The following is a 24282-nucleotide window of genomic DNA, read 5'->3' as shown; positions in this document are numbered from 1 at the left end:
AAATAATGATGTTCCCTTGACATAACTTAGACAGCCTGGGTGATACCATTGGTTTTTTTTTTCCAGGGATGAATGACTATAGAGTAGGAAGGACCCATACATGTTGAATTCTGCCTCCTGCTCATCCGTCCAGTGCCCTTTTTCCTGGTGGGGTTCAACACCTGTGAGCATGGACATCCAGATGTTCTGCAGTAGAATCCAGACTCCTTCTGGATAGTGTTAGGAGCACTGTCAATCCCTTCCTTGAAGACTGTCACATACTTGCTTGAAGTTTGCAATTTTACATGTGATGATGCATTTCTTCACTCAGGACATGGGGAAATGAGGAAGGTTATGACCCTAGGAACATTTTCACTTGAAGATAACCACATTTTTCTTCTCACTGTCAGAGGCAGAAGGCATCCACCCCAGGGCAGCAGTCAGCTTGTTATACCCTCCGTGATCAGGGCTCATGGGACACAGCAAGGCAAACCCTGTTTAAGACTAAACTTACAGAGGGAAATAATACATGAAAAACCAGTCTACATACATATATGGAAAAAGCAGTACTGGCAAAGCAAACTTGTTCCCTTCATTTGAAACTGTTATTGGCACATTAGAGGCTACAGGCTTGAAGTTTACTTCCTAGTAAAAGTAACAAGTCTATAATAGAGAAATGTCACCACACTGTTGTTCAAAACCATCTACTCCACAGCAGCACAGATCTACAGAGTCCACTGTGGATGTCTCAGAGATTCAATGAAAACTGTTCCTGTTCTCTTGTGAGTTTAACAGCAGCTGTTCAGGAGCCTAAAGTGCATATTTTTAGCAATTATTCAGATTTTTAAAAATGATTAGATGGAATTTGCATAATTTTTTTTTTTAAATAAAAATCACCTCCGTGGGAAGGTGCTCTCTGCAGCTGAGGTTGTCTAAGGGGACAGCTGATTCCAAAGAGACGGGCATGAAGAAGAGACTGCCATTGGAGAGAGGGCCTAAAAGTCTGGGGAACCTAACCTGAGGAGGGCCAACCATTGACTTCAGAGTTTCTAGTGTGTTTTCTTCTAAAGTAAGCTAGGACAGAGTACATCCATGAATAAATAAGTTACACAATTCTTGGATTTTTTTTTCTTTTTTTCCCAGTGCTGGAGCTTTGTGTGCATGATGCAAGCATTCTCTACCACTGGTTACATTTCCAGCTCACAAGTTCACAATATGTATTCATTTTATTATGAAATGCCAGGTCTCGTGGAACCATATTGCCAAAGAGCCAGCTGGTTTAAAATTAATTGAAATGAGCAGAGTTAGATTTATTTTAAGTAGTAGTAGCTTCAACTCCTTTTAAAGCCTAAAAGTGATTTAGTTTTATCTATTTTCCTTAACAACTTTTTAGAAACTGTGAAATGACTGAATTAATCCCTCTTTCCCCCAGTACTGGGAATTGAACCTGGGACCTTATACATGCTAGAGAAGTGCTCTACCCTTCAGCTAGGTCTCTAGCCCAACAACTTTTTAAAGTAAGCAACCAATAGTAGTTTTTGCTATTTTCATACATATACATTATTGGTCTTTGCTCATTTTCACCCCTTACCACCTTTTTCCTCCCCCCTCCAGTGGTCTCCTTCCCCTCTCCAAATAGTCCCGTTCTGCTTTCATGGCATGTGCACGTATACATATTTATATTTACATCTAGGTTCCTCACACTTTCATGTGCAGGACTGATACCTCTTTAATTACCCCTGCGTCCCCTCCCTTCAGACTTCCTCCTCACCCTGGTAGTCCCCTTTTAACTTTCGTATGTGTGTGTTCATATAGATTTATACCTATTAGACTCTACCTATTAGAGAAACATGTGGACTTGTCTTTCTGAGTCTGGCTTGTTTGACTTGATATGTTAAGAATCTCCAGTTCCATCCGTTTTCTTGAAAATGACATCATTTGCTTCTTAACAGGTTATGACTATTGTGCATGCAACACCTTCATTGTCTCCACTCATCTGTGGGAGGGCATCTAGAGGCTTGTCCATATCTGGGCTGTCGTCAATAGTGCATCCGTAAATATGGACGTGCAGGTCTCTGTGGTATGCTGACTTAACAGTCCTTCAGAAATACACTCGGGAGTGGTACAGCTGGATCATACAAAATGTGTATCGTTATCAACGTCACTCTGATGTGAAGTTCTTTTTCTTCATCCTTGTGGTGCTCACCAACAAGGTTGTGAAGAAAGGTGGGGAAGACGAACGTGAAGAGCCCTTAGAAAGACCCACTTAGCAGTACAGTCACTGACACAGCTGTAAGTATAAAATGTAGCAATGAACATGGAAACCTAGTGAGAATATCTGTGGAAGAAAACTCAGGGAAGAAAGCCATCAAAAATAACCTATATTGTCAACTCTTAAATTCTCTTTTCTACCCAAGGATGTTTAATTCCTTCCAGGAAGCCACAGTGACGTGTGTGTGTGTGTGTGTGTGTGTGTGTGTGTGTGTGTGTGTGTGTGTGTACATTTGTAACAAGCAGAATATGAGCATTTCCTTGGATTTTTGGTGGATCTTTGAAACAAAAGAGAGATTTATAAACTGCCAACACACTTGGAAAACATATATTTTTACAATAAAAACTAGCATCTGGAATTTTATAGAATTGATTACCGATATTGATTGCAGTCTCTTGTTTGTCTCCTGTTAACACCCATATTTTAATTTCTGCCTTCAACAGAGTCGCTATGGTTTCTGGAACCCCAGCTTGAAGACGGTCTTCGATGGCCGTAGCTCCAAGTAACAGTAAATTCTAGGAATTCAGAAAATATCATCAGTTAAAGGACAGTTCATCCTCGAGAGCAGGAACTCTGACATCCCCGATAGACCGTTACCAATTAATGACACCAGAGTGTAAAGCAGTCACAAACCATTGACCAAGTTGAGCCACTCAAGACACTCCCCATTAATCATTCTGTGGTACCTGAGTATCATGTTTAGTTTTTATCAACTTGACACAGGCTGGAGTCACCTGGGAAGAAGAGCCTCAGTTAAGGAAATGCCTCCATCAGATTGACTGGAAGGCAGATCTCTGGTGCATTTTCTTGACTGATGATTGAAGCAGGAGAGCCAAGCTCACTGTGGGCGGGGCCACTCCTGGGCAGATGGCCCTGAGGTTTATAAGAAAGCAGGCTGAGCCAGCCATGGCGAGCAAGCATGGAAGCAGCGCCCCTCCGTGGCCGCTGCTTCAGTTCCTGCCTTGAGTTCCTACTCTGGCTTCCCTCGGTTGTAGGGAGGAAGTGAAATCCTGACTGCATGTACACTCTTGGACATGGCCACAGCCATATCATGGACCAATGCTTCAGCCTTCCCTGGGTCAGGCTCAGAGCGACGGCAACACTTTCTTCCTCTGGGCCCAGCGCAAATGTTGACAGTGTGTTCAAAGCTGTCTGTCCTAGCTTTCCCCTCCCCTGGATGTTTACAGCCCGAAGACTGCTCCCCTCTAGAAACTGCTCCTATGGAGATTAGCTGAATCTGTCTCCTTGTTCAGCTGTGTGCAACAACCCCACCTCCCTGTTCAGCTGTGTGCAACAACCCCACCTCCCTGTTCAGCTATATGCAACAACCCCCTGCCCCTTGCTCAAACAAGAGTTCAGACCACCCAATCCCAGCTTTTCTGTGTCCATGTGTCTGTGTGTCTGTCATTTTTTCATGCCCACCCCCACGCCCACTGTCCTAGTCTGAGTTTGGGAACACAAGCTGTGCAAGAACACAGGGCTCCATGATGGACTCTAGCCTGTAAGTTGACGTAATAAACCCTTCCCTCCCCAGGTTGCTTTCGGTCATAGTGTTTATCACAGCAACAGAAAGCAAACTGAGACACTGGGCAGCATCTGGAAACAGAGTGCATGTGGCCGGATATTAAACACACAAATGAGGATATTATCAAGATAAATTGACCTGGGCAAAGAATTGATTCCCATTGTGACAGTTATCTGGCAGAATATGAATTAAAGGCCTGTTGTGAGTTAAGAATTCAATAGTGGGGTGCTAGAAGTATAGCACAACGGTGCAGCAAGCAGCCCCAACCTCCATCCCCAGAACCACGTACTGGTTAGTGGAACGAACACCACATCATCCCAAGGTCAAGGAAACGATGAATTGCTGCCCCGTCATCCTCTTCAAAGCAGAGGAAAGTCAGCTCACGCAGAGGACAAGCATCAATGTGTCAAACTCCCTAGGTGCCTACGCTACGCCTGACAATCTGGCAGGTATCTGAGAGACTGTGTAGAGGGCTTCCTACTTACCCACCCCCCTTAGCCTACAACTAGAACTTCAGCTTGGCTCTCCAAGCAAAGAAAAACCCAGCTACTGTCTGGTTACCCACCACATGGGCATGGCACCCTCTTGATCACATTTTATGACCATAAGCATAATGTTCAGTATTTCCAATGTTGTTCATCCTGAACTTTTCTCGGTACTTGGGTATTAAAATGTGGCCCTAAATGGACTTTACATAGGGAATGGATGGTAACATAGCTCGATATGCAAGGAAACTATAATCTAACCTAAGAGTATCCCAATAACCAAACAAATGAGTCCTAGCCAATCACAGGAACCGATCCTCTAGCCAACTGGGATGGAAAGACGCCCATAAAAGGCAGAGGTGACAGTAGCACACTAGGTCTTTGTATACGTCATTTCCCCATCTGACACAGGAAGTCCACAGCGGGATGTGGAGGGACACTCTGGGCATCACTTTCCCCCAGTAATGCTGCCTGCTCAGGACCTTGCCTTCTTTAAGTAAACCGATACACTTAACTGATCCCCATCAATAAAACAGGGTGATGGATGCTTAGATACTCCCTACCCGATTCCATCAAATAACTTGATATACGCCACTGAATATAAAGCTCAACTGAATATAAAGCTCAAAAGAAACTGGATATGGAAAAGTGAAGTAGAATTATAAAGCTAGAGCAGGAATGGGAAGGGACAGCAGGTGATGGCTTCAGAAGTGTAGGAACTAGAAATGGATAGTCCAGGGGGTGCTGGCATGATCCAAAAAGGTTGCAATCTAGCTTCCAGATTTCAGGGCATTGAAATAATAAACATAAAATTACCTAACACACTTGGAATACCCAGAAAAGAAAGACACCAAGACAGAAACCAAAGTAGGCAGCAAGGGACAGCAAAGGCAAAGCATGAACATCATTTGAGTGAGTGTGAATATTCTCCACAGGTACAGTGTCTACCCAGCGTTCCCAGTGCTCCATCGTGGAACTCAGCAGGTGAGCCGATCTTAGGTGGAATCTCAGCAAAGCCGGAGAGTCATCAATGCTGGTTTGCACATGTTTTTGTTCCCGTGCTTATATGCTGATGCAAATGAGCGTGTGTGTGTGTGTGTGTGTGTGTGTGTGTGTGTGTGTGTGTGAACATGCTATGCATGTGTGCTTGTTCACATGCTTATATACTGATGCAAATGAGAGAGACAGAGAGAGAGAGAGAGAGAGAGAGAGAGAGAGAGAGAGAGAGAGAGACAGACAGACAGACAGACAGACAGACAGACAGACAGAGAGAATACTCACAGAGGCCAGAGGCCAACCTCAGGAGTTGTTCCCAGGTGCCATTCTCCTACTACCCTTTGTTTTGAGGCTGGGTCTCTCAATGGCTTAGAATTTGTCACACAAGTTAATCTCGCTGACCATCAAGTCCCAGAAACTCTCTTGTCCCCACCTCCCCAGTACTGGGGTCTCCAGCAGGTGCCATCACACTCTGCTTTAAAAAAAAAAAAGGTTCAGGGGATCAAAGTCCGGTGCTTGTGCTTGCAAGCGAGTCCTTTACAGATGAGCCATCTATTCAGCCCATCAGTACTAGTGTTAACCAGATAGTTAAGGTTTCATTAATACTTGACTGAGAGTGACTAGACATTTCAGACAGTCTAACCTGAGATTATCCAAAAGCAAAGGAATGATGAAAACCTGAAATCCGCGGAGACACTTAGAGAAAGCAACAGTATCCCAAGACAACCAACAGATTCTTATACAAAAACTTTGCTCGGAATTGAGACATCCTTCCCTGGGCAGACTCTTTGACTCATATAATTACCTTCTCGATGATCTCATAACACTGTTCCAGCCTCTGGGCTCTGTCCTTCAGTATGATGCTGGCCTCTTGATAGACTTTCAGCCACTCCTCATACTCATTCTCAGAAAGATCTGCATAGGCCACACACAGAGTCCGCAGGCCTGTAAGACAGCCACAGTAAGTGGAGGGGAGAAGAACACACCGCCTCCTAGGGGACATCACATGACACTTTTTATGTCAGGGTGGTCAATTACGTTAAATTAAATTAAGAAAGCCATCTGTTTCTCAGGCCCCTCTAATGCGACATTCACATATCTACAAGAGGAAATTTTGAAATTGCCTACTGTGATGGTGAAGACTGATTGCTAACTTGACGGGATATAGAAGGATTTAGGCAAGAAACCTCTGAGTGTGTCTGTGGAGTTTCTGGGTACAGGGAGGAATGCCCATTCTAACTTTGGGTGACCCCACTCCACGGGCTGTGCCCTGTGTCCCACATTGAATAAAACACAGAGACAGAGGTGAAAGCCAGCCTTCATCTCCCTCTGCTTCCCAAGATGCAATGCGAAAGGCCGCCTCAAGCTCCAATCACCATCCTTCCCCTCCGTGATGAACTGCACTCTCAAACTCTGAGCCAAAATAAACCCCTTCTTTTTTAAGTGGCTTTTGCCAAGTGTCTTGTTGTAACATTCAGAAAAGTAACTCATATTCCTGCTATGTTTTCCTATAAACTAACATAAACTGTTCTTCTTATGAATTTAGGATCTCAAAAAACCAAAATAAATAAATAAATAAATAAATAAATAAATAAATAAATAAATAAATAAATAAATAAATTTAGGAGTGTGTGAGATCCCATGAGTGAATTTCCCACTGCAGAGGGGTGTAGAATCTGTGTGACTCACATGTATGTGTGCCACAGGCAGGTAGGAAGCAAAGAAATCAGGAAGCACATTTCAAGACATCAATAAAAAGCCTATTGTGCTATGATATGGAAGAGCTGGGCTCTCGGCAGCCATGCCCTCGTGTGTGTGCATGTGTCTAGACATGGAAGCATACCACACTCAGAAAGGCGCTCTCAGCACATAAGCATCTATCATCACATGCACCAGCAGGAAAACCTGACATCACCGTTATCCAAAGGCTTCCAGAGAGTTCCTTTCCTGCTCACAGTGAGCAATGGGGATTATTATCTGCTTAAGTCCTGGGCAAGCCAGCGACAGCCCAAGAAGGTCAGGGAAATGACTCCTAGAGCATCTGAGGAAAGGGACATTTGTGATTCTATATGCTGTGGGTTAACTGCCTTCTGTTTCTGTACCACTTGCGAAGTGGCAGAGTCAAGCGCAGGTAACCGAGTGTGGACTCTGCCACCTACTTCCTGACTGTCCCAGGAGGCGGGAGGGGACAAAGGAAGGCAGCTGAAAACTCAGTCCTGCGAAGCAAGTGGGCACGACAGGAGAAGCACACACCTGTCCAGAGGCATGCCTGCCTGCGCCTGCAGCAGCCACGGGTCCATGAAAGCTCAGCTGCAGGGTCAAAACCATCTCAAAAGTTCACTCACCTTCCGTGGCAAAATATTCCAGGTGGCACAGTGTCTCCTCCATGTACTTGGAGTCTTTTGAAAGTCTCTCAAAGATGACATTATCCTGTGAAAGGAGGAAACACACACTGAGACTGGCGGAGCCCAGAGGACATCTGCCAGGGGGCACGCGAAACACAGCTCGCTTGCCTGCTTTCGTACGTGTTTACCTAACGTACATGAAAATACTTGACCGGGCAAAGAGTGGGGCTCTCAGTCGGGCCAAACGTGAGCTTTGGAGGATGCGCCCAACAACATCAAAAGCTGTGTGTAGCTAAAAGGTCAAAAGGAAACAGCAGTGGAGAAGATCCTGAGAGCAGAGACATGAGCAAGGCTACTGCAGCGCCCACATCTGCACACCGCTGCACAACTCAGACCATGACTTGTGCACAGGCTGAGCACCCTCTCTCTGAATGGAAGTGTTTCAGATTCAGAGTATTGTCAGATTTCGGAGTACATGTGTACACGTATGATACATGTATTACTTTTCTCAGAGATGGGAGCTCAATCTAAACATTTATGTTTCTTGTCCACCCTATTCATTCACACAGCCTGAAAATAATTTTGTATCTTCCCCATGGCTACATGTACACTGGAACTCATATGATGAGGTCAGATGTGGAACTTTCTACATCACATCAGTGCTTAAAAAGTTTTAGATTGGGGCTTTTTTTTTTTTAATTTAATTTAATGCATTTTTTGTATTCAATCTCTCTCTCTCTCTCTCTCTCTCTCTCTGTGTGTGTGTGTGTGTGTGTGTGTGTGTGTGTGTGTGTGTGTGTGTGTGATGTACCACAAGGAGAGAATGCGGGGGGAGGTCAGGACAACCTGCAGAAGTCAGTTCTCTCCTTCCACCAAATGGGTCTAAAGATCATGTCTACTGGTCAGGCTTGGCAGCAAGCACCCTTACCTGCTGAACCATGTCATCGGCCCAGATGTGGGATTTGTGTTTGTTGGTGGTTATTTTCTGTTTGTCTGTCTGCTGCTTGACTGAGGCAGGTTCTCACTGCAGCCCACAGAGATTCATTTGCCTCTGCCTCCTAAGTGCTGGGATAAAGGGTGCGAGCCACCATGCCCAGCCAATTTGGGATGTTTTTATTAGGGTGTTCACCCTGCAGTATCTTTATGAAGAGGTAAAAAAACGAATAAAGTGCTTACCCTAAGGGTATTCCAATACAACCTTACTTGCCAATAAGGGAAGTTGCCATAACCAAAGTGACCACAGGCCTGCAGCTTTTGACTCACTTTTGATGAGGAATACCTAGTTTGGCACATACCTCATGACCGACAGGCAGGAATGGGTGCCTGTATGTTCCTGACAATCTACTATATAAATTAGCATCTCAAGACACTAATCATTTTTTTCACTAAACTAGTTTGCTAGAGGAGAGGGAAAGGTTTGGACAAAACTACCCCTGCACAAATATGATGAGCACTGGCAGCATTTTTATGCCAACACTGTCCTGGTTTCACAGCTATAAGCAGCACACAAAGTCTAAAATCAAGGCCATGTGATGCTGTGACCTTGAGGGTCTTAACTAAAGCTGCCCTTATTGTAAAAGTAGAATTCTTTTAGTTGGGTAGTGGTGGTGCATACCTTTAATCCCAGCACATAGGAGGCAAAGACAAGTGGATCTTTGTAAGTTCAAGGCCAGCCTGGTCTACAAAGCAAGTTCCAGGACAATCAGAGCTGTTACACAGAGAAACACCTTGACTCAAAAAATACCCAAAAAAGTATAATTCTTTTGCTGTTCCAAATTTAATACATTTAAAAGCCACATGCATTATTCATCTTCAAACATCCCTGCTCATATGTATTCCTAACCATGATGGCTGAAGATGAGTAAGCCCTGCAGCTCATCACTGATCCAGGTATCCTGGCATAGTCTCAAATTGTTTGATAATTTGTCCCTTCATCCCACAGAGCCACCATAAAACAGGACAGAATTTTACAAGTATAATTCAAAGGCAGTAATAGCTTTCCTTAGCCAACCTAGAAAACTAGTCCAAAAGGAGTTGTAAAAATTGATCTACACATGGACACAACTCTTGTCCCCACAGCACAGCGCTCAATCGCCCCCCCCCCCCCCCCCCCGGAAGCCCTACTCCAAAAATTCTGTGTGGCACCCCGTGTGTCCAAAGCTCACTACTAGATAAAAGCAGGCTTTTCACTGCCCACTCTTATCTAATCAAACCCATGCTCTCAGTGGCCTGTTGGGACTGTGTTTCAGCCTTGGGCAGCCCCTGGGGGACATGTGAAAAGCACTTTGGAAAGCAACACTTCGGCAAAGCAGCCTCCAGGAAGCCGGCCGGGCCCACCACATCCCAGATACTTACAGCTCCCTTACAGTAGAGTCGAAGCTGTCCTGATGGAGTTCGGACGATGACAGACATCCTTTTTCTGTCACTGTAACAGTACAGGGGAGGAGGGGAGGGAAAAGGCATCACTGGTTTGCTTTACAGGACCCAGGTCCAACAACTGAGTACAAGTCAAAACAAAAGGGGCCGAGCCTAGAAATAGCAAGGTCCGTTTCTCCACAGCTTTGTCCTCAATGTAAAACTTCAACTGTAGACTTTGCTCATTTATCCCAAATGGACGGAAGCCCACATGCCTTGCCCTGCCATAAGGACCCACTGCTCGGCTGTGTGCCAAAGAGCCAGAAGTGGAACGTCTGCACACGAGCCGTGCATGCCGAATCACTGCCAATCCCTTCGATGACCATTCTGTATTTCACAGCTCCAGAGCCGTCCCTCGTAAATAGCAAGGTGGGAGAGTCAAAACACTTCCCAAGTTCCTCGGACGGCTTCTTTTAGTTGGAGAAGGAAACGACCAATTCTTAGAGACTTCTCTCACCCAGCACCAGGCCCTTTCTCTCCTCTCACTGTGGCAAAGAACCTTCCTTACTCATTTCTCAGGATCTCTGCTGCCCGAGGTCCCCCGAGTCCCCTTTTCCTACCTCTGGCACACTGACCCACTTCCCACTGGCTCTCTCCTGCACCACCACACTCCGAGCAAACAAGGCCAGCCACTCTCTTTCCCTATACACGCTGCACTGTGCTTTGCCGACAGTTCCTCCGACTGGAACACATCCTCCGCCCGGGGCCTTTCCTTGTGGTGATTCCCACAGTCTGACCCACGGCACTCTCCAGAACCGGTCTTCATTCTCTCTCAGCTCCTAGGCTGTTTCAGTTTCTTAATGTACAAAGCAGACGGTCACTGACTACTCCTAGGAAACCTTACAGAAGGAAGTGGCATTCGGGAAATGATGCATCCATTGAAAAGTATCAGAACCTGTAACCACAACTGACTCCTTCCCACTGTCCTATCACTTTAAATACTAGACCCCTGTGTTTCCATCCAGTCATCTGCTATTATCTCATTCCCTTCCCTCTTCCTTCTGGCTAGCTGTGAAGAGCTAGCCACGGTTAATGCAGCACAGGCTAGCAGTTGCCAGTAGGAGATGTGCTAGGGGCTGGAGAGAACAGCTCAGTGGCCAGTGCTCCCAGGGTAAGTGTGAGGACCCAAGTATGGACCACTAGCACCCATGTGAGAGCAGGACGTGCTGGTGCATATCTATAGCCCAGGGCCAGGACAACAGAGACAGGCCGATCCTGGCTTTCCCTGGCCAGCCAGCCTAAATATTGAGTCCTAGGCTCAGACAGACAGACTGTGATGGCTATCTGCCTCAAAAACTAGGTGGGGCGGGGGTGATAAAGGAAGACACTGGATTTCTACTGCTGGCCTCCACATGCACAGGCACAGGACAGCACACACGCGAGCACACACATGCACACACACGAGTGAGGAGGAGGGGGAGGAGGAGGAGAAGGATACAAAAAGTCTGAGGAGGTATCTAGCAAGGCTGAACGCTCCACACAGGCACACCGTCACCACCTCTACACAAACTGCTGCCGTAGTCAGCCATGGCTTAGCTGACCCCGAGGGCTTCCCACCCACAGAGCCAAGCTCACAGCTACAAGCTACAAGTTAGGCAGGAAAACACTTCCTTTGAGAGGACCAGAAAGCCTTGCCCCTTCCTAGCCACTGCGAACCATTTAACAAAGGTGTCTAGAAAACTGAGTCTTTTCGCTTTGTTTTAATTTGGTTTGAGTTTTTTGTTTTTGTTTTGTTTTGGTTTTTTTTTTGTTTGTTTTTGTTTTTGTTTTTGAGACCAGCCTGAAACTCACTTTGTATAGCTCATGCTGGTCTCAAACTTGGGGCAATCCCCCTGCCTCAGTTTTCCAGAGGCTGGAATTACATGCCCGAGCTCCATCAATTTTCAATATCAGAAAAAGGGGGTCTCAAGACAAACAAACAACAACAGGACTTCACTCTAGTATTGGAAGGCAGCTCTGCTCGCACACCGTACCTCAATGCTGCCCCTCTGCCCTAGTACTGAGTGTCTTCCGTGCAAGAAAGAGAGAGGTACGTTCAGACACCACTCCTCAGAAAAAACCACGAACGCTCCGTGGGAGCCACAGAATCTGACAAATATTCCTAGGTCTTAAAGAAACTGTGCTGGGCGTGAAGGCTTCAGGAGAGGCCCAGGGGAAGGGCCTTGTGAAGGGGAAGCCTCCTGAGAGGGCAAACAGACCCTGTCTGCCCTGTGGTCACATGCTAGTTTCTTGCTCAGATGGTGACAGAGGCCTGACCTCGCAGAACCTGGGCCGACACAATGAAAACAGCGCCCTCGCCACGTTCTCCAAGCCATACAGAGATGCAGCTGCTGATGTAAGAACACCCAGCTCTGAACGACTAAAGGCAAAGGAGGCTGAAGGCTTGAACACCGCTTTCAGAAGAAAATAGAGGAAAGGGGTGGACTTCGCCCTCTTTAATCAAACCCTTATATTCTAAGATGAGGGTTTGTAGGGGAGGGGGTATTTACCATGATTAATACCCAAATACAAACCATGCCACACAATCAGGAAAATCTGTAAGTGAAGCAGTGAAGTATATATGAAATGTTTCATGTCAAGTGTATGTAAGAGAAACATACCTAGAAAACTCCAGAACATTGAGGATTCCAAATGTCTGTTCTTCTCCCATCTACAAAACAAAACAAAAAAAGAAGAGGGAAGGTTCTTACCTGAAATGCAAAAATATTAAAATTTCAAATCAATCACCCTTTCTAAACACACACACACACACACACACACACACACACACACACACACACACACACACACACCCCACAGAGTCCCTTGACAGCCTGGACCGAGTTCTCACAGTCTGGTGGGGTCAGCGCGCCCTCTTCTGGTAGAAAGCTCTCACTGCCCTTCCGTGACAGGCTCCTAAACTCTTCTGTGCAGCCACTACAAAGCTTTGAAAATGAAAGATCCAAGCCGCAGGGCACCATCCGAAACCTGGGGGCCAGCTCTGCTTATGAATGGCGTAGGAATCCATACATTTCTTAAAGGTATACACACACACACACACACACACACACACACACACACACACACACACACACAAGTTACCTAAGGTCTCCAGCAGGGTCTGAGCTGCACTTCCACACCCACCACGACACCATCACACTGAGCTAGCTTCATAAAAAGCAACCAACAGGCTCAGGACAGCTCTGCCAAAGGTCTGTCCTCAAACTTAGTGGAAAACCTTGGCATTAAGGATTTGGAGATTCTGAATTTCCACCTAAGACACTCTGGGTCTGAGCCTGTTTTTAGGACAATTAATCGGATACTCCTTTCCCGTGTGTTCTGTGCAGTGAGAGTGTCCAGATCCACAGGTGCATGTGTACCATTTTCAAACACTTCTCTGATTTGCCGCTTTCCTGACACAGCACAGTAGAAACAATGTGGGTTTGGGCACCAATGCACGCGAGTCTGACTCTAGCTTCTGACAGAATGCATTCTGTAAATGCAAACAGTGCTCTTGACCGCCCTGTCTCTCTCCTCTGGCTGCATCCTGAAATATAACCGACAGCCCACTTCACCTAGCTCACCCTTGCAAGTCCTCTGACCTCTACACACCCACCAGCTCACCCTCAACCCATCCCGGATGTCAGGATGCTATTTAGACAGACACCCCAGCGCCTCTCCCCGGCTCACTGCCAGGAGCCACCTCCTCTCTGAGCCTTGGTTCCACGACCACCTCACACACAGCCCATGTGCCGGTGAGACTGTGAGCAATACTTGGTGTAAGTAGGAAGTGACGGATGGAGACTCTGCTTCAGGGACACACACACACACACACACACACACACACACACACACACACACACACCCAGAATTAATGATTGAATAGACATTTTTAATGGTTGTTTATGAGACCTAACTAACCAAGAAGCCTGATTTTACCTCCAAAAATACGGCCTTGATACTTTGGTAAGATCTATAATGTAGAACCCACTGGCAAGCTATGCCCCATGGGGACACCTACTCCAGTCTTTTTGGGGTGCTTCCTTTGCTGTCGTTGTTAAATAACCTGCTTAAAGTGACTGTGTTCTCAACTGAATTCTTTTCTTCAGGAAGACAAGAACTGTAATAATTTCAGGGGGAGAAAACACTCATCCAGATAAGGGAAATCCTAAGCTCTAACTTCTTTCTCTCATAGCCAGAGACGGCTGCCCAGTGGCCTGAAGCCCTACTACGCAACCATGAGACTGATGGGTCTACAGAGACACAGGGCCAGTCTCAGACGCAGAGGCAGAAGGTACTTTCTTGGCTTTAGGAAAACAGGGAGGAGACTGACAAATTTCCTTGCTACAAATAATTTCACGTAAGTGAAAGATTATGAGGAAGCCTCTTTAAAAGGAGAAATAACCACAGCCCCAAACCCCAGGGTTATACTGCTGCCTCCCGTGCAACCACAGTGTTTCCACCAAGTATTTCTAATCTTATTTTTCACTGAAAGACAAATACAAATTTGGACATCTTATTTTTCGATCACCACACTATTTCATATGCGCCATCTTCCAAAGGGCCAGGCCCCTTACCGCTTCGATGATGACCGAGTATGGCGTCCTGCCCGTAAACACGAAGCCAAGTTTCTTCGCTCCTTTGACCAAAGCAGCTTCATCTGCCAACGATAAGCCAATGACACACAGGTTCATCCCTTGTTGTGACGGAATTCTGCTAAATGTCATGTTTCAAATTAAAGCCCATCATGATTGACAGGGCCTGGTGTTATCCGCATAAGGACAAGGACTTGAGACAGTCACACCCCCACACACTGGGGCTTGAAATGTCTACTGGACAGATTGCATGCCAACAACTAAGTCACCAGGACCACAGTAACTTATAGTCCTGCCCTGCTCTGCTGGATCAGCTCATGGGAATCTCCCACTGACGATCTCTCGGCAAGGCTGGGCTTTAGGTGCAGTACTGTGTGATTCAGACCACCAGGAAATGGGCGGGGGGCAATTGCTCTGATGCTCCATGCCGTGTGGTAGATGGGGCAGGCAAGGAGTCAGCCTGGTTCTCTCTTGAGACCATTGTCTAATCTAAGATTGTATACCAGGATGTGTGAGATAGTCCGGGCTCTTCCTTGCCACCAGAGAACCCTGAGTCAGGACACCCCAGTACCAGCTCTCCCGGGTTTTAACACCTATAATTATGAACTGAAGGTACTGTGAGGCCAAAGGCAAACAGCCGGTCTTGTGGGGCAAGGTGCACCAAAGCATCTTCCAAAAATAACAGAAAACATCCCCTCAAAAGCCAATGAGGCACTTCCAGCCACAGCCCTCACCTGGGGAGGAAGCCTGGTAGATGATCTCATCTCCATCCTTCTCAGGGACGACGGTGTGACACACAGCCAGCAGGGTAAGGAACTCTTGTATGCAGGGGGCTGTGGGCTAAAGGCAGAAGAACCAGTCAACCAGTTAGCAGACCTGTAATGCACAGTGGATTCAAGCCACTCCCTGCTTTAAAATCTAGTGAGAAGCCAGGCGTTGTGGCACACACCTTTGATCCCAGCACATGGGAGGCAGAGGCAAAGGACCTCTATGAGTCCAAGGCCAGCCTGGTCTACATGGTGAGCTCCAGGCTAGCCAGGGAAATAGAGTGAGACCTTGTCTCAAAACAAGAAAAAGAAATCTGGTAAGAGTTTGCCATTGGCATTTGCACAGTGTTCAGATGCTTAGCTAGCTGACTGTAGGATTAGACACTTGTTCTCCATGGAGCCCATCTCCTGCCACTCTGGACTTCAGTCAAGTCATATCCTTTCCCAGAGTCCCTTCATGCCCACAGCCCTCCACCTGCTTACAGCACGCTCTCCTGTGTAAGCACCGAGTCACGTCCCACAAGCCTGTTGCGCTGGGCCTCGGAACACAGTCACCCTGTGCCTTCAGGAGACATTGCCCTTTCCACCCACTAAGCTGGCTAGTATTCCAAATGTCTGATCTTCCTAGTATCCACACCTAAAATCCAGGGCATCCCTGCATAATCGATCTTTTTCTACCATCCCTAAGAAAAACAGATTCCAAGGATTTTAACTGCAATCTCGGGCTACAAAATACATTCCCATTTACCAAGGACTTCCAAGCCTTATAAAACTAGAACCTGGGGCTGACATATTATTTTTATTTGTTCAAACATATTCAGGCAACTAGTGTGATCAAGCACTGAGTTCACCAACATTGGGGGGAGAGCTGAACACTTGGGACTGTGGGCCAGCTGAGCAAACCAGCACTGTGAATGCCCCCTCCTGAGCTATGGGTCCCCTCTAGGGCCTGAGGCCAATCAACCAATCAGCTGAAAGCAAACAACTAGTTACGTTATAACCTAGTAGTTGGCACACTCAGCCAATAATGTTGTTTCCTATACTCCGCCCCCACCCCGTTTTTATTCTCTGTCTTGTCTTGCTTGGAGCAAGCTGGGGCCTCTCCATAGACTAACCGAGAAGTGCCCTGCTGTTGCTGCATAGGGGACCTGGAATCTAGCACCTTCAGTTAAGACCCGGGGAGAGCTCTCCACTCCCTCGGCACCGAGTTCAGACCCTTAGCTAAACCCCAGGTCCCCCGTGACCTGCCACCTCTGGCTCTGGCATCAGTCCTTTGCTTTGTCTTGTTTTTTACATGGACTCTGTTGAAATAAATGAGCTAAAGAATGTTCCTTTCAATAGCCTTGCAAGATACTTGGTCTATTGCTCCTTATTGTAAATCTTATTTCTGTTATGTCTGCTGTGGCTTACTTTCCAGATTAAGCTTTGTTTGCTGTTCGGGGTGGTGGTACCACCTGCAACTGAGCTCTTACTCCCTAAATTTCAGTTCCCTTTTTAGATTCCCAATGCATATGTCCTAGCTTTCTTTCTTTTGTTTGTTTGTTTGTGTTGTTGTTTTTTCAAGACAGGGTTTTCTGGACAGCTCTGGCTGTCTTGGAACTCACCCTCTAGACCAGGCTGGCCTCGAACTCACAGAGATTGCTCACCTGCTTCTGCCTCCCAAGTGCTGGGATTACAGGTGTGCATTTCCACTGCCTAGCCCTAGCCTGATTTCTAATGCTGGAATAAATAACATGACCAAAAACAACTTGGAGAGAAAAAGCTTTATTGCAGCTTACAACACTCAGGTCATACTCCATCACCAAAGTGAAGTCAAGGCAAGAACCCGGAGGCAGGAACTGAAGCAGAGGCCATGGGGGAGGGATGCTTAGTAGCTTGCTCCCCATGGTTTACTCAGAGTGCTTTTTAAAAACTAGGATTTTTTTAAAAATTAAAACATAACTACATCATTTCCTTCTCTCTTCTTCCCAACCCTTCCATGCACTTCCCCCTTGCATTCTCTCAAATTCATGGCCTCTTTTTTTTTTTAATTTGTTATATATTTTCCTTAAATGTGTAAGTACAACCTGCTCAATCCTTATAATCCCACTTGCTGTATATTTCAGGGCTGACCACTTGGTATTACAGAAAACACCTGGTCAAAATGCAGAGAACAAGCATTCCCGTGGTGCTCAGCCCCGGTGCACAGAGAACTCAGCTCCTGCCTCTAAGGCTCAGGAATCATTGTTGATTGGGGGGAGGGAGTGTCTAAGAGCCAGAGGAACAGGGAGTCTGCCGTGAGAGTGTCTCCTAGAAAAGCCATGGAAGCTACATCCATGAAGTTTCAATGGCATGGCTGCCTAAGCAAAACCCGGACCAGGACAACATCAATAGACATGCTAACAGGGAAGTGGGGACTTTCCCAGGGCCCCAAACCCAGACAAAAAACTATGGGTAACTAAGGGATGCTGACAGCAGGAGAGACAGTCTTCTCCAGGGATGGGCCCCATAACAGGTTACCAGCTTGCTTTTTTCTATACAACTTAGGACCACCAGCCCAGAAGTAGCACCACCCACAATGGGCTGGACCCTCCCAAATCAGTCATCAATCAAGAAAATGCTTCACAGGGTTGCCTATAGGCCAATCTGAAGGAAGCATCTTCTCGAGTGAAGCTTCTTCCCCTCAGATTACTCCAGCTTGTGTCAAGTTCACACACACACACACACACACACATACACGCGCGCACACACACACACACACACACACACGCACACACACGCGCACACACACACGCACACACGCACACACGCACACGCACGCACACATGCACACACACACACGCACACACGCGCGCGCACACACACACACGCACAATTAACCAGCACAGCAGACATACAATGGCTTTCTGACTCTGGTTCCCCCCCTTTTCCTCCCACTAAGCAGTTCTCCTATCCACAGAGCTAACACCCCCAAACTGACGTTCAAAGACAAGGGGAGGGTGCAAATATCCCCTTTCTGATGTGCAAGCAGTATGCCTTGTTAGGGATGCCACAGGTGACTCAGGAGAAGCTGAACCCCAGGGCCGAGTTGTTAGGATCATGGTCTCTACTGATATTGCTGTTCCAAGAGAGGTGGTTATCACCTGCTTGGGTACTAACTAAAGACAGGGGTCTGAACCAGATGGTTGCAGGTGGCTAGTAGGCTCACACTACCTGGTGACTTCTATCTCCTATCACCCTTTGCTGCCCCATACCGGTGCCTGGTCTCCAAGGGGAGTTAAGCAAGTTTCTGCAGTGGGTCATTGACTAAGAGGCTTGGCAGCCTAAGTCGGGGGCCGGAGGAGATCTCTCTATGCCTGCCTGAAAGGCAGGCCCCCATTTCAAAAACAGGTGGAGGCAATCATCAGCTGAGGACCTTGAGCTTATTTTTATGTCAATGTCTTCAATGTGACCCTGGATTTGAGGGATGCTCCACGGAAGAAAGTTCATGTCTGATACTACAAGCCTGGTGACAAGCCCTTGGCTGGACAGTGCATGGGTCCTAGGGTGAAACCTTCTTCTGTTGTTGTTTTGTTGCAGGCTCTTGTTGTCAAACTGCCTTCTGAGTATTGATATTTATAACAAGGACATAAGCTGCCCTCTACCTTGGTCAGAGAGCCTTCTTTTTGCAGTGGTCAGCCATTAACGAAGAGACTTGCAACTGGACAAAATGCTGAGAAATAACGGTTGTGAATGCCCTGCTTTAAAGGAGTCATCGTTAGGTGTGAGAAATTCTGTCTTCTGGATATGACAAGGCTGTTTCACTCATGAACTCACTGCAGCTGTGATTAACTGCACAAGACTTGTAGAAGATCAAGCCAGCCTAGGTCACATCAAAATAGTGAACTGCAAGCCACTCTTTGTCCTAGAGGTAAGTGGCACACTCACATGCTGATCCTCAATGTTCTTTAACAGCCTGGGATCATTAAAGTCGCATGAGTCACTGGGGCAAGAAGTCATCCGGCTGGAAGAAAGAACGAAAGTCATTCATTCAATTTAAAAGTCAAAGTCACTCACATCTAGAGAGAATCTGCCCTCGGAACCATGAATAAAAAGCCCATAGTCTTACATTTCAATGTTTAAGGATCTGGAATATTAAATATTATATCAAGCTTTAAGATACCTTAAATCACTAAACTTTGCTATAAACAAACTGTGTTGCAAGTCCTTATAAATACCAACAGATTTACAAGGGAAAGAATCATAAGCTATGCGTCAACACTGTGACTGTCGTGTGAGTCGGTTTTTAAATAACTATCAGGCCGGGGGGTGGGGGTGGGGTGGGTGAGGACTGCACCATGCTTCATCATTTGTAGCCAGAATGCATGTGGAGAGGAGAAGGCAGCAAACAATTAGAAAAAGGAAACTGGATATGGCAGCCGTGGGCTCAGACAGGAGCACACGTGAGCATTACAACACACTCCTTTACCTCCACTAGCTCCCACTGAAACCCATTCTTCAAAACCACAACAGTGGAAGAAGAAAGGGCAAGTCAATGCCAGTCTCAACTGTGAATGGATATCATAGATGAATACAGCGTATAAAACAACTATTGGGTTGTGGGAAGGGGGCATATGGAATGCCAGCTGATACCCCCTACAGAACACTAGGAAGGCTGAAGAATGGTACTATGTGAAGGGTGTAAAATACCTGTGAAGCATGTCAGGTAGCTGTGAGCGATGTGAAGGGTATGAGACACCTGTGATGGATATGAGGTACCTCTGAGGGGCATGAAGCACCTGTGAGGAGTATGAGGTACCTGTATAAGGTATGGGTACCTGTGAGGGGCATGAGACACCTGTGGTGGATGTCAGGTACCTGTGAGGGGCATGAGGTACCTGTGATAGATGTCAGGTACCTCTGAGGGGCATGAGGTACCTGTGAAACGCAGGGAAGCAGGAGACAAGACAGACTTCAGGCCCACATGACGAACACTGAACCTGTAAGAGCCCTCCCTCAACACATGTAGTCAATACAATCAGAAAGAAATATAAGGTTCATTCTGTAGAGAGGTCAAAACAGAGTAGTCCCAAACCTAGATTATTACTCAGTGCTCAAAAGATGAGGCTGCTGAACCAAGAAAGGCCATAAAGGGACATTAAATGCAGATTACTAAGTGAAAGAAGTCAAGTTAAGCAGGTGGCATGCCATAGGATTCCAATCCTGACTTTCTAGAGAAGGCAAAACTATATAGAGAAAAAATCCCCGTGGCTACCAAGGGTGGGGTGTCTACGACAGGGGGTGGATAGGCAGAGCAAGGGCTTTGGTGGTAATGGAAACATCACTCATGATACAGTGATGATAAATATATATTAGTATACATGTGTCCATACTCACAGGATATATAGCATTGAGTGACCTTGATGTCAGATGTAGACTGTGGGTGACCATGAGTTGTTAGTATAGGTTTCTGGATTGTACTGAATGCACTGTGGTGGGGAACTTTCATCAGGGAGGTCATGGAGTTGGGCAAGGCTTTCATCACTAAAGTCATCTGGTGAAGCGGGAATATTATGGGAAATCTCTGTGCTTTTGTGATTTTACTGTGTAATCAAAATTCCTCTTTCAACTGGTCTTAAAAGGGCTTAATGGTTGGTTTTATATTTACTGTGTTTGCCACAATGAAAAAAATGCTTTCTGGACAGATGATTCACTGGTTAAAGACACTGCCTGTTCTTCCAGAGGACCCAGGTTCTATTTCCAGTACCTACATGGTGGCTCACAACTGTCTGTCAGTCCTAGGTGATGGAGCACCCTCTTCTGGCCTCTGAGGGCACTGCATGCACAAGGTGCACAGACACACACACAGGCAAAACACTCACACACAAAAGAAAAACAAAGCGTAAAGCATTTTAATATGAACACACAGCCAGCGGTCACCAAGTTTGTGAAGAACATCTAGAGGCAGGTGTTGGGCACAGGAGACAGAGCAGAGGAAATGGGCAAACAAGAGCATGCTCTGAAAACTGGAAGTAAGCATGCATAAAAATGAAGGAGAATGAAAGGTTAAAGATGAATGAGAAAAACACATGGAAAGGAGGCAAGCTAGAAAACAAAATCAGAAGACCGACCCAAAGACTGACTGTTGGCCTAATAAGAAGTGACAGAGAGACAGGAGGGGAGACAGTTACTACAGAAATAATTCAAGGACACTTCCGAAATACCAATAAGAGGAATTTACAGACAGACGTGGCCCAATAGAAAATCAATTAACCACCCAACATAATGAAGAAAAACAGCCTACCCAAGGGTTGTAATTAAAAGTTTATATGGTAAAGAAATACAGAAAGTGATAAGCACTTCCAAGTGCTGGTAAGATAGCCCGTGGGAATGGACTGGGGGTGCAGAGAAGATAGCCTGGGGAATGGACTGGGGATGCAGGGAAGATGGCCTGGGGGAATGGACTGGGGGTGCAGGGAAGATAGCCTGGGGAATGGACTGGGGGGGGGGCAGGGAAGATGGCCTAGGGGAATGGTCTGGGGGGAGATGGCCTGGGGGAATGGACTGGGGAGGGCAGAAGATGGCCTGGGGGAATGGATTTGGGGGGGGAGCAGGGAAGATGGCCTGGGGGAATGGACTGGGGGGGCAGGGAAGATGGCCTGGGGGAATGGACTGGGGGGGAAGATGGCCTGGGGGAATGGACTGGGGGGGCAGGGAAGATGGCCTGAGGGAATGGACTGGGGGAGTAGGGAAGATGGCCTGGGGGAATAAACTGGGGGGGGGAGCAAGGAAGATGGCCTGGGGGAATGGACTGGGGGCAGGGAAAATGGACTGGGGGGCAGGGAAGATGGCCTGGGGGAATGGACTTGGGGGGGCAGAAGATGACCTGGGGGAATGGACTGGGGGCAGGAAAGATGGACTGGGGGAATGGACTTGGGGGGGGGCAGAAGATGTCCTGGGAGAATAGGCTGGTAAGATAGCCTGTGGGAAATGCGCTGAGGGGTGGGGTGCTGATGGCCTGGGGAAGGTGGCCTGGGGAAGGTGGCCTGGGGAGATGGGCTGGTAAAGTGGCCTGTGGGGGTGAGCTGGGAGGGGGAAGATGGCCTGGAGGAATGGAATGGAGGAGTTACATGGCCTGTGAGGATGGGCTGATAAAATGGCCTGTGGGAGGTGGGCTGGGAGGGGTGATGATGGCCTGGGGGAGGTGGGCTTTGGGATGATGGCCTGGGGGGATGGACTGATAAAATGACCTGGAGGGGGATAGCTGGGGGTAGGAGATGGCCTGGGGGGATGGGCTGGGGAAATGGGCTGGCCACACCAGGACAGAGGAAGCTGAGTCTTCCCCAGAGGTACAAAGTCCTACAGTGGCTATAAATTTTAATTAGTATAAAAGCATTACTTTGAAATACAGGAATTTGAAGAAAATAAGCAAAAAAGTTGCAGGTGGCTGGAAATGAATGGACAGGACAAGGGGCATGCTGTTGATGTCAGAAGCTCTGTGGGTGGATTTAAATCCCATCTGCATTTAAACCTTATCCTGGTTCTTTTTCAAACTAACACATTCAAACTTTTATTTAGGTCTAAAATGTCCTGATGCATCCCCACTAAGGAAGGAAGGAAGACAAGCTGGACTCAACTTACCAGAAGTCATCTGAGGATGGCTCTCTGGCTAGTTCTGGGAAGTGGCTGGCAGGAGAGAACCAGGTAGTCAGAAGAAAAGGCCAGTTGTTAGAGGACACATACAAATCCACAGGTTCAATAGGACCTCTCAGGAAAGTTGAAGAAACAAGTCCCCAGGGAATCCATTAAGTTTTATACATATTTAATAGCAACTACACATCCAAATCCCTCACAACACTTGACAAAATAGCAAGAACTATACTTTGTTGGGAAGCTAGAAATGAGATTTCCTGTAAGCAATAAACATGCTCACCCATAGGTTACGCCAGCAATGCTACACTTCTTGAAGTTCATGATATTGCACGTAAGAGTTCCGGTCTTGTCAGAAAACAGGTATTTTACCTAAGCCGAGAATGAACAAAATGCATATCAAGAGTGTAATAAGGGGCTGGAGAGATGGTTCAGAGGTTAAGAGGACAGGCTGCTCTTCTAGAGGACCCAGACTCCATTCCCAGCACCCACAGGGTAGGCCACAATCATCTGTAACTCCACTTCCAGGGGATCCAAATGCCTTCTTCTGGCTTCCAAGAGCACTGGGTATTGTGTGCTACACAGATATACACACACTCAAAATTAAATACACATTAAAGTAACTTTTAAAAAATGGGTGTAATAAGATGCAAGGATCAAGAAATGAAGTTGTCTTCTATGTCTGTAAATCTGAATGAAATTTAAATGCAAGCCCATGGAAGTAAACAAATCAATCATAAATGACACACTTTAATTCACAGACCATTCACAAAACGTTTTCTACTACCAATTCTATAACTTGGGTAATAAAGAATAAAAGAAATTTCCATAACTCCCCTGGCCACTGTGAATAACAGTGGTTCTCAACCTTCCTAATGGTGCAACCCTTTAATACAGTTCCTCATGTTGTGGTGACCCCAACTATAGAATTATTTTTGTTGCTACTTCATAACTGTGATTTTGCTACTGTTACAAACTGCAATATAAATATCTGATATTCAGGATATCTGATATATCTGGTATGTGACCCCTGTGAAAGGGTCATTCTACTCCCCAAAGGGGGTACAGCCCAAAGGTTAAGAACTTCTGGTCTATAAGCATCATCACATGTCCTGTTACTCGGCATTTCGGTGATAGATTTCATCCTCCCAAGTTCCTCCATGTTCTCACAGAAGATGCAGTTCTTTTTAAGAGTCCACCCCCTGACTAGATTAACAATGGCCAGCATGGCAAGATATTCCTAAAAGTGTAATAATGGTACACATAATTTGGCAGTAACCAACAGCTGTCTAAATGAACTTACGGTCCACTCAACA

General features: G+C 46.5%; 1 protein-coding gene across 7 annotated transcripts in view; it reads right to left on the bottom strand.

Annotated features, from left to right (window-relative positions):
- Positions 1–24282, bottom strand: part of Atp8a2 (ATPase phospholipid transporting 8A2) — a 587084-nt gene that overhangs the window by 371003 nt on the left and 191799 nt on the right. For 6 of the 7 annotated variants that reach the window (XM_037208489.1, XM_037208491.1, XM_037208492.1 and 3 more), the window contains 10 exons: positions 23250–23338; positions 22958–23002; positions 19265–19340; positions 15326–15431; positions 14574–14656; positions 12618–12667; positions 9958–10027; positions 7603–7687; positions 6063–6202; positions 2628–2766 (listed from right to left, as the gene is read on the bottom strand). In XM_037208489.1, coding sequence (XP_037064384.1) covers positions 2628–2766; positions 6063–6202; positions 7603–7687; positions 9958–10027; positions 12618–12667; positions 14574–14656; positions 15326–15431; positions 19265–19340; positions 22958–23002; positions 23250–23338 — 883 coding nt within the window. The remainder of the gene's footprint in view (positions 1–2627; positions 2767–6062; positions 6203–7602; positions 7688–9957; positions 10028–12617; positions 12668–14573; positions 14657–15325; positions 15432–19264; positions 19341–22957; positions 23003–23249; positions 23339–24282) is intronic. The other variant, XM_037208490.1, reaches the window with a different exon arrangement.

The sequence above is a fragment of the Peromyscus leucopus genome, chromosome 9, assembly GCF_004664715.2.
Source record: "Peromyscus leucopus breed LL Stock chromosome 9, UCI_PerLeu_2.1, whole genome shotgun sequence".
Lineage (NCBI taxonomy): Eukaryota > Metazoa > Chordata > Mammalia > Rodentia > Cricetidae > Peromyscus > Peromyscus leucopus.
The sequence above is the reverse complement of the archived record's forward strand: the minus strand, read 5'-3'. Positions and strand labels throughout refer to the sequence as shown.